Below are 9,790 nucleotides of genomic sequence, written 5' to 3'. Positions count from 1 at the left end.
CCGCGCTGTGCCTCCGACAAGTCCGCCTCTCGCTGAGATTCTGTTAACCTCTTGTGGAAATGAATTTGCTCTTCCACTTAGCTTTAAAGGGGAAGTCAACCCCCCACCCAAATAAATAAATAAATAAATAAAATTAAATAAAAATTGACATGTTCTAGGCGGCCCAACTAGTCTAAATATAGTATTCTGGTTGATACTGTGTTAGTGGAATATCAGTTAAGCAGCAAAATCTAGCCCTTTTTATCAATATTAGAAGGCAGCCATTTTGCCACGTGTCAACTGAAGATGACATCACAGTTGCTAAGGTCTCAGGTAACAACCAATCACAGCGCCGCTTCAGGTGAGCTGCGATTGGTCGTTGCCAGAGCCCTGAGCAACTGTGATGCCATCTTCACTCGTGGCAAAATGGCCGCCCCCTGAGATGGATAAAAATGGCTGGATTTTGCTTCATAACTCTTATTCCATTGTCATGTCATGTTTAGATTAGTGAGGTCACATATAACATATTATGGTCAAGAAATGTTTATGGTTGACTTCCACTTTAAAAGAAACTAGAAAGTAGAAAAAATAAAGGGGAGCGGTAAATATTTTGTAAAACGAAGCAAGGACATAAGGATGGCAATGTAAGTGAAGGAAACAAAAAGATGAGCCAAGGAAGAAAAGGAAGGAAGGTGAGAGCAGTTCTGACCACGGTCAGAGTGAGTGGTGGGTGTCGGGTGTCGGGTGTCCAACCCCCCCCCCCCCCCCCCCACCCCCAGTGTCACAGGGGGTGGGGGGGACACTCTGACTTTTTCGTGCCCACCAACAGACTCACAAAGCAGACCTCCTCAGATGGACACTGCTGCTGGCTGCCAAGGTAAGACAAACGCTCACATTGTTTATGTTCCACTCAGCCAATGAGACAACGGATTGTTTGTGTTTCGCTCACTTTTTTGTCTTGGCTGTTTGTTGGTGTAATGATCTGTACGCGGCCGCTGCTACTCAGGTCAGTGACGCAGCTGCCACTTAAAAATAGAAGCGCTGCCAGGCCTCAACTGCTCAGACACTTGCACATAGATATCGTCATCAACTTGAAACATGCACTTATGCGCAGCACATTGTGCAATATGAAGTGTCATATGATCAAGTTAGTCATGATGGCATCCATTTTGGTTTATTAGCTTCACTTTTTTTTAAGAGAAGTGTTTACGCGCTTAACAGCAAGCTGGTTGGCAATCACTATCAGTGACGTCGTTTCGCTTTAATTCGCTGCTTAGTATTTCTTCCCAATAGTGTGAGTCCAGTTTCAATCCCGCTTGTTAGTTTTTATCATAGTTAACCTCATCTCGTTTTTATTTAGTCCATTTTTAGTTCACTTTTTAGTCCAAGAATTTTTTTTATTCATCTAGTTTTAGTCAACAAAAACTGTCAACATTTTAGTCTAGTTTTCATCAGGACCATCATTTAACCCCTCTATTTTTGTTGTTGTCATCAGATTATGTTGAACATTTTGGATCTAAAACTATTTCACAAACATTTCTCTGATATTTTTGATGAAAAACAACATCACACACAAACAGTATGTATATCTATCAACAAGTGGCTACTGGCTGCTAGCTACTATGGCTCCATGCTACAAGCTAGTAAATTAGCCAGCATTGGATTAATGTTACGTTATAACTATCATTTACTCTTCTTTTTTTTTTAACCTTTCGTCATATAAGTGTCACAGTGACAGATTAGCAGAGACAAGAATTGACAAAATCATATCATTTTCATCTCGTTTTTGTTCATGAACTAAAATGTCGATAGATTTGAGTTCAGTCTTTATTAAGTAAAGTACATTTTGGTCTCCTCTTCATTAGTCGACGAAAATGCATACTGATTTAGTCCCATCTCGTCTAGTTTTATGGTTTAGTCCGGTGAAAAATGTGTGTTGACGAAATGATTTTTGTTAAGTTTTCCCAACTTCCCAACAAAATACATTTTTTCATCTCTTTGCTCCCCTTCGGGTTCGGGTGGTCACAGAGGACGCGGGTTTTCCTGAACAGGAGGCCGCCAACAGGGCTGACATGACGTCTGCCAGCGAACACGAGGATCAGACGGTGCCGAACGGCGAGGAGGAGGAGGAGAGTCGCATCCAGGGTATCCAGTCTCGTTACCTGCGATGTTCGTCGCCGAGGTAATATCTTGAAACGCTTTCTGCCGCAAGACACAGAAATGATTTGGTCTGTACCGTTGGCAGCCTGTCCATGATGTCAGAGTCCAGGTTTTCTGCCATCTCTGGCTCGGATGCTGCCAGTATTTTCATGGAGCCCATCCACCTGTCGTCCGCCATTGCTGCCAAGAAGATCATCAATGAGGGTGAGACATCAGGCAACAAGTGTAAGATGTTCTTATTTGATCAGTAGAGAGGTCTCCACCAAACGCCACCACCTGAGCTATTAAAAGATTTTCGTCCCGCTGATCCTTTGAGGTTGTGAAAGAATTCAAACAGCTTTACAAGTTTTGTGTGCTCAACCACATTGATTATTAGCGACTGGAACTCCTACTGTGACCATTTCTGCTCCCAGCGGGAATCCAACGCAGCGCATATAGAGCAGAAGGTAATTGAAAGGCCAGTAGATAAAACATGGATTTCATATTAAGATGCTTGCGAGTCCAGTAAATCTGAAGAGGAATGTGATTTGTGTCAAATGAGCCAATTCACTTTAAGTAGGCGACTGTCTGGATTTTTGCATCCACTAATGAGCTGCGGCGATGACTTGAGTGAGATGTCAAACTCTGAATGCGGATGAGCTTGTCTATCCTGACTTTTGTTTTCTGGAAATCTGTCGTTGAAGAAGGAAAAAAAATACATGAAAATACTTGTAACACTTCCAGATCCAATTGAGATATCAAATGTTATTCAGTCGAACCTTCTCAATAGAAAGTGAGCATTTTTTTTTTGTGATCCTCAGAACTGCCACCTCGAGGTGTCCGCGCCGAGTCCGTCCCAGAGTCCATGCTTGAAAGCGCAGAGCAGCTGATGGTGGAGGACCTCTACAACCGAGTGCGGGACATGATTGATGACCGCAGCCCCTACAACACTCCCTGCGTGCTGGACATCCAGAGGGCTATGGTTCAGGACCGCCTGGAGGCCCCCAGCAGGCCCGTGGATGAAGTGTGGCCCAACATTTTCATCGCTGAGAAGTCAGTGACACCCATGTCTTCCCAATCAAACACCTGTCATACCTGCACGCTCACTGAGAAGGAAATGAGAGCATGCTGAGAAGTAGGATAGCAAAAATGTTGGGATTGCTTTTGGAAACTTTTTTTATGGGAATTCATGTGATTTTACAAAATTGAAGGTTGCCTCTATATAGACCAGGAGTCTGCAACCTGCGGCTCTGGAGCCACACGTGACTCTTTAGTTCCCCTTCTGTGGCTCCATGTGAATGTCTAAAAAAAAAATGATTGGAAGAAATAATTTTTCTTTTTCTTATATATTCGTTTTTATTTTTAACATAAAATATTCTTTAACATAGATGGTTGCAGTGCACATGACATATTTGCGTGTCTAAACCAAAAAACACATCATTTGGATGATGTCAACACTTCTGGTTCATGATTAGATTTGAGCTAACCAATCACAATCACAAGTTGATTTGCATGTTTGTATTAAAAATATTACATATAAGTTTGGTAAGTTTACAACACGGTACAGCCATACTATCCTGGCGTCCACTATAACAAATAAAAACACAAGATAACCCAAATTTTCCCCATGTTATTCTTCTGTGGGAAAAGAGTCAAAAACAGTAAAAAATAATAAAACAATTAGCAGAAAAAAATGCGGGTCTGAAGGGTTAAATTAATCGATTTCGATTTTTTTTTTAAAATGAATAACAAAATATTTAAGTTAGATGAAAACGTTTTTTAAATTACCTAAAAATGTCCAAAAAGTGATCATAAAGCCGAAAATGACACCAATACCCATGAAATTGCTAAAAATGTCAGAGAAATGAATACAAACGGAAGAAAAGAAAAACATAAAATGTCCAAAAACAAATGAAAAAATCCTGAAAATTACCACAAAATGTACACAGAACTGAAAAAAAAAAGGTCATAAAATTGATTTAGGAAAAGGCAGGCAAGAAAATGTTCAAAAAGTAACAATATAAAACAAAAGACGAAATTGGGAACATTAACATAAAATGTCCACGAACTTGCCAAAAATGTCAAAAATTTGATAGCAAAAAAGGTAGAGTGGCAAAAAATGACCATAATGTGCCCATAAAATTGAAAAAAAAAAGTCAGAAATTTGACCTAAATGCAGAAAAGTCTAAAAATGTCTGAAAAACAAAGTCAATGAATGTGTAGGTATTGGATGTTGCTCTCATATTTTAGTGTTGTGGCGCAGCTCTAATTAGCTCCTGGGCTAATTACATTAAGCTAACACTAACACACTGTTTCCTAAATCACAATCGTCAAAGGTTATGTGGCTCCACACACATTTGTATTTATTTATTTGGCCTTAAAATGGCTATTTTGGCAGGAAAGCTGCCAGACATTCCAGAAAAAGTTAAGAGATTTTTTTTAATTTATAATTTGCTTTAAAAAAAAAAATGTTTTAATGAACCCAGCGGAACTAATTGGTGTGCGGGATGAATCGAGTGGATGTCATAAACAGTTGAATGAAACGATCACAAGACTGTGTTTTGTGCCGCCCCAGATCTGTCGCCGTCAACAAGGCCCGGCTCAAGCGAATGGGCATCACACACATCCTTAACGCCGCACACTGCACTGGCGTCTACACAGGGGAGGCTTTCTATTCCGGGATAGGCGTGCACTACATGGGCGTTGAGGTGGATGACTTCCCTGACTCTGACATCTCGCCACACTTCCGGCCAACCGCCGAGTTCTTGGACGACGCTTTGCTGACCCACAAAGGTGAGCGCCCGCTTTGCCGCCAATGACGCGGAATGAATGAATTGATGTCATCATTTGTGTCTTCCTGGAAAGAGATCTGTTTCGGACACATAGAAAATTTTGAACACAGCTCACGTAATCTTTAGAGTCATGATCAGCGTATCAGAGCGCTCATAGAGTTCTAAGGCCCAAACAGCTTCACAGCACTGAAATTGCATTCAAGTATCATCCATCCTTATTCGAATTTCAGCTGAGCAGCGGTTGACGTTGTGCGAGAGGCGGGAAACACCCTGGGCTGGTTTCTAGTCATTGAAGTGATATTAGTATCTTAAAGACCCAGTGTGTAGTCCTTAGCGCCATCTTGTGGTCAAAGAATAGCATTTGAAGCAAGCAGGAGCACTACGGTGGCTCAGAGAGACCACATTTCGCAAGCGTCTCGGCGAGCGCCGGCGACTTGGCAGCCGTTGTGAAGCCCGGTGAGCGACGCCGAAAGACCGAGTGAGCTGGAATTAGCCGGAGTAGCTAACAAGAGAGGCTAGCGGGAGTTAGTCGCAGCCATATGCTGGCGTGGCTAACAAGAGTCCTCTGTGGCTCAGTGGGTACTGCAGTGGAGCTTTGACCAGTAAACAGGAGTCGAGGGTCTGAATCCCACCTTAGACTGGTTGGTTATAAACCCACTAACAAGAGAGGCTAGCGGGGAGGAGCTAGTAAAAAAAAAAAAAAAGCTAGTAAAATCTTGTGAGAGCAAAGCAGAAAGTGACAAGCGATGGGCATGAATCACGGGGAGTTAGTGACGAGCACCTGCAGGCCTCAGCTGTGGAAGGTAAACTGCGCACGACCCTTTGGGTCCGACACGCGATAGCTACATTGGCAAAGTTGTCCTTTGGGCAATCCGTAGATGGCGGCGAAACATGGCATCTCGTAAGGTGAGACTACAGCCATGTAATAGAATTTGTGATTACTAGACCTACGATTATATATATATTTTGTTAGAGTAGACAATATTTGTATTCTACTCTTTGCGTGTTCAATTAACTGAATGGTGAGATTCTGGTGAAGAAGTCCCTTTGCAAAGGTAATTAGTCAGAAGCTTCTGATCACACAATTAAAGTCACCCAAACAGTGGTCTGTTCAAAAGTGTGCTCCTCCTTCTTCTGCACACCGTTTTTATTGCAAATCAGTGAATACAAGAAAATCCCCCTCTCCTTAGTCTGCAAGTTCCCATAGGTATAAATCAGATTAGAGAAAAACAATAATAAATCAGCCTGTCTCTTCCGACCGACTGAGACCGGTACTAGACTACACTCCCTTCTAGATAACAGTAAAAATAACTTGTTGCCCTTTTCTTCTCAGGCGAAAGAGACAGATAAGAATACAATAGACAATTCTATTCATTGAGCTACACAGCTATAACTAAATCCAAAACGGCTAAAATATAAATTGAAACTGAAAAACAATGTTAATAATTCAACATTATATAATAAAATACGTTTATGTGATACAACATCTTTTTTGCATACTATTGACATAAACAGTCGTTTTTTAAAATGAATGAATTATTAGTTCTGAATTATTAGTTCACCACTAGATGGCGCTAGGAATCACTGAATGTCCCTTTAAACCTAATGGCCTTCTGTTTTCAGGCAAGGTTGTGGTGGTTTCCATGATGGGCGTCAGTCGCTCAGCCGTCCTGGTGGCGTCCTACCTGATGATCTTCCAGCACATGACCATCATGGAGGCCCTGACCGCCATGAGGAAAAAGCGGCCCATCAACCCCAATGAGGGTTTCCTCAAACAACTGCGACAGCTCAACGAAGACTTGCTAGAAGAGCGGGATGACGACGACACACTCAGCCAGTGTTCGGTGATCGACGCACGCGCTCGCGCTCGCATCTTCGGCGAGGACGGTGAAGATAACGAGACGGTTCAGGAGGACGGGCAAAGCATGATGGAGGTGAAAGCGCATTCCATCATGGTGGAGGAGGAGGAGGACGGCACCAGTGTGATGAGTAGCGTGGCCTCCTCCGCAGCCGCCGAGGAGCTCCGGCGCAGATCCGTCAGACCGCACCACACCCGACCTTCGTGTGGCGTTCAAGAGCAATCTGTCCTGCCTGAGGATGTGGGAATCAGGGAAGGTGACGAGGATGACGACGGTCTGGACAGAATGATCCATGAGTGGCAGCGCAGGAATGAGCTGTACCAAAGCGACGAGTGGTGGCAGGCGCAGCTGGACAGCGACGAGGACGATGCGGAACCTGGCACGCGCGCGAATGCCGATGTGGAGAGCGTCACCAGCGAGGACGTGCGCGCCCTGAAGGAACGTGTGAAGCGACGCAACAGGCGGCCTCCGACGGACGCCGCGTCCACCTCCAGCTGCACCACCTACGCTGACCTCTGGAAGCAGAGACTGCGCGAGATTGAGGAAGAGGCTTCTGCCCGGTATCGGAAAAAGGAAAACGGCGAAGGCGGCGAGAGGGATGCAGCGCAACAACAAGAAAGAAAGAATACGATTGATGAAGAGATGGAGAGCATCCTGTCCGACACGTCGTCCATGTACAACTACTGCCAGAAGAACAAGGAGAACATGACGGCTTTGGAGCGCTGGCGGGTGAAGCGGATTCACTTCGGGTGGAACAAGAAAGATCGCGGGGACGGAGAGAGTAGTTCTGTTGGCGGTAACGAGAGAAGTGATGGCGTGGAAGCGACGGCTCCGTCCTTCCAAGACGTCAACCTGACGGCCTATCAGGCTTGGAAACGGAGGCAGCAGAGGCGACTTGGCGAGGAAAATATGGAAGAAATACTGGAGATGAGTCGGGGCGAGGATTCCGCCACCATTAAACGGCGGCAAAGGCGGGAGGAGATCCTGGAGCGTTCCAAAAAGACGTTAGAAGAAAGTCAGTCCGTGTGCGGCTGGGAGAACGAGAGCTGCGTAAGCGGCGCTACCATACCTCTGTCCGCCTTCTGGGCCGGTGCCGGAGTCGCGGGACCGCCCAGCGTCATCAACGACGACAACCTGTCCATGATCAGCGGACAATCGTCTGTCCGATCGTCGGCGTCGCAGGCCTGCAGTACGCGATCGGCGCACTCCAATCTACAGCCTCCTCCCATCCTTCCTGTCCCGACTGTCCAGGGTCCCTCGGGAGAACCGATGGTAAACCTAGCCAGCATCCAGAACTGGATCGCCAACGTGGTTACTGAAACGATTAAACAGAAGCAGAGCGAGATGAGTCTGCCTCCTCCGTCGCTTGCGGGATCGGAGGTGAGCTTTGGTGCTCCGTCCAGCGCGATTTCGGGCCGTGGCGGAGACGACGACAGAGCGTCCTTGTTGAGCGGGCGGTCCTACCCCGGTAGCGTGTCGCAGGGTCGCGGCCGGCCGGCGTCCGTCCTCTCGGCCGGCGGCTTCAGCGGTGTCAGTGCGCGAGGTTCCGCGCTGCCGGACGCGAAGAGAAACAAAATCACCACCACCAGCGTCCCTCTGTTCAGCCTCTTCCAAGACCAGGTCGACCTTGGCAAACTGGATGCCATGGACAAGGAGATCAAGTTGGAAATGAGAGGCAAGATGGCGACCTATGAGAAGAAGAAAATCCTGGAGGACAACAAGCGCAGCACTTTGTACAAGAAAAAGAAGCCAAAGGAGGATGAAGAAGAAGAAGAGGAGGAGAAAAGGAAGGAGGAGGAATTCCTTGAGGAGGCAATAAAGAAGAAGCAAAAACCCGTGAAGACATTTGGCCTGTCTGGATGTCTGAACCTGAACCCCGCTCTGGAGAACGACAAGAACACCAGCGTTGACGACTGGTTGAAAAGTGTCAGGCCTCCTCCCAGGAAAACTGCCGCCGCCGCCGCAGCAGCAGCAGCAGGCGATCCCTACGACGACCTAGACGGCTCCGCCTCCCAGTTTGACTTCTCCAGCCGCAGGGCCTCGTGTGCCGGCGAGGACGATGGCACATACGGCGCCACCTCCAGATACTTACAGCAAATGCCCACGCATCCATCCGCTTCCGGCATCAACAACGGCCACGGTCAAGCCAGGAGATCGTACGGCGAGGACGATAATTCACAATACCGGAGCGATGACACAGGAAGCGGGAGGCGGGAAGTGGATGGTGGCGATGAGGAGGACGACGTTGCGGCCTTCATCGCCCAAACTAGGCAAAGGGTCAGAGCTCGAGCGGCCGCCGAGGAGCCCGATGACGAGGTGCTCGCTGCCTGGAGGGCACAACAGGAAGCTAAGTGGCAAGGTCAATCGTAAAGCAGGAAACAAATGAGGACTGCCGTTGACTGTTGTGGTTTAGAAGATGGATGGACGGACATCCAAGAGTAAAGACAAAGGCACATTATCTGACCACAGTGGATCATTTTCAAAAATGTAATCATCTGCACAAAAAGGTTCTGGGTTGCAATGTCATGCAAATATGCCAGCTGACTCCCACACTTCAAAATGTGTTAAAATTGAATAATTGAATAGTCTTTAACTCATTCAAACCCAAAAACGTGTAAACGTGTTTTTTATACATCGACCTTCACTCCCAAAAACGTATTTACGCGTTTTTTTTAATGTTTTCTTATGCAAGAGCATACAGAAGGCTTTGATGCAGCTTCTGACAAGAAGAGGTGGCTTAAAGCAATGGTAGTTGTTACAAAAAACGGCACCAGGTGGCAGCAGAGGATATGAGATCAGCCAGGGCCATGTTGCAAACAAGCTCTTTTTGACTGTTTTCACCAGGAATGTGAATAATGATGAACCATAGAGAAACTGATGCAAATATACAATTCTTCCTGATGAAAGAAGAGACTAATCTTTATTTTGGTAGGTTCCATGTTTATATAGCAATAGAACACAATATGCTGTGGGCCTTGCAAAATCTGTCAACATTTTGTAAAACAGCCAGGAGCGAAGGGG

General features: G+C 45.9%; 1 protein-coding gene across 2 annotated transcripts; it reads left to right on the top strand.

The window, feature by feature from the left end:
• The first annotated feature begins 773 nt into the window (after positions 1-773).
• Positions 774-9,790, top strand: styxl2 (serine/threonine/tyrosine interacting like 2). Of its 2 annotated transcripts, none has more exons than XM_086069918.1 (6): positions 774-856; positions 2,008-2,161; positions 2,225-2,343; positions 2,940-3,171; positions 4,694-4,911; positions 6,534-9,790. In XM_086069918.1, exons 1-6 carry the CDS (start codon positions 832-834, stop codon positions 9,137-9,139), a joined length of 3,354 nt encoding a protein of 1,117 aa, XP_085926044.1. In that variant the 5' UTR covers positions 774-831; the 3' UTR covers positions 9,140-9,790. The 2 variants fall into 2 exon arrangements, with proteins under 2 accessions (XP_085926044.1, XP_085926045.1); XM_086069919.1 differs by lacking the exon at positions 774-856 and adding an exon at positions 1,150-1,273.

The sequence above is a fragment of the Leptonotus elevatus genome, chromosome 2 (assembly GCF_054856555.1).
Source record: "Leptonotus elevatus isolate MCC_2025b chromosome 2, RoL_Lele_1.0, whole genome shotgun sequence".
Classification (NCBI taxonomy): domain Eukaryota; kingdom Metazoa; phylum Chordata; class Actinopteri; order Syngnathiformes; family Syngnathidae; genus Leptonotus; species Leptonotus elevatus.
This window is presented reverse-complemented; position numbering and strand designations above follow the sequence as displayed.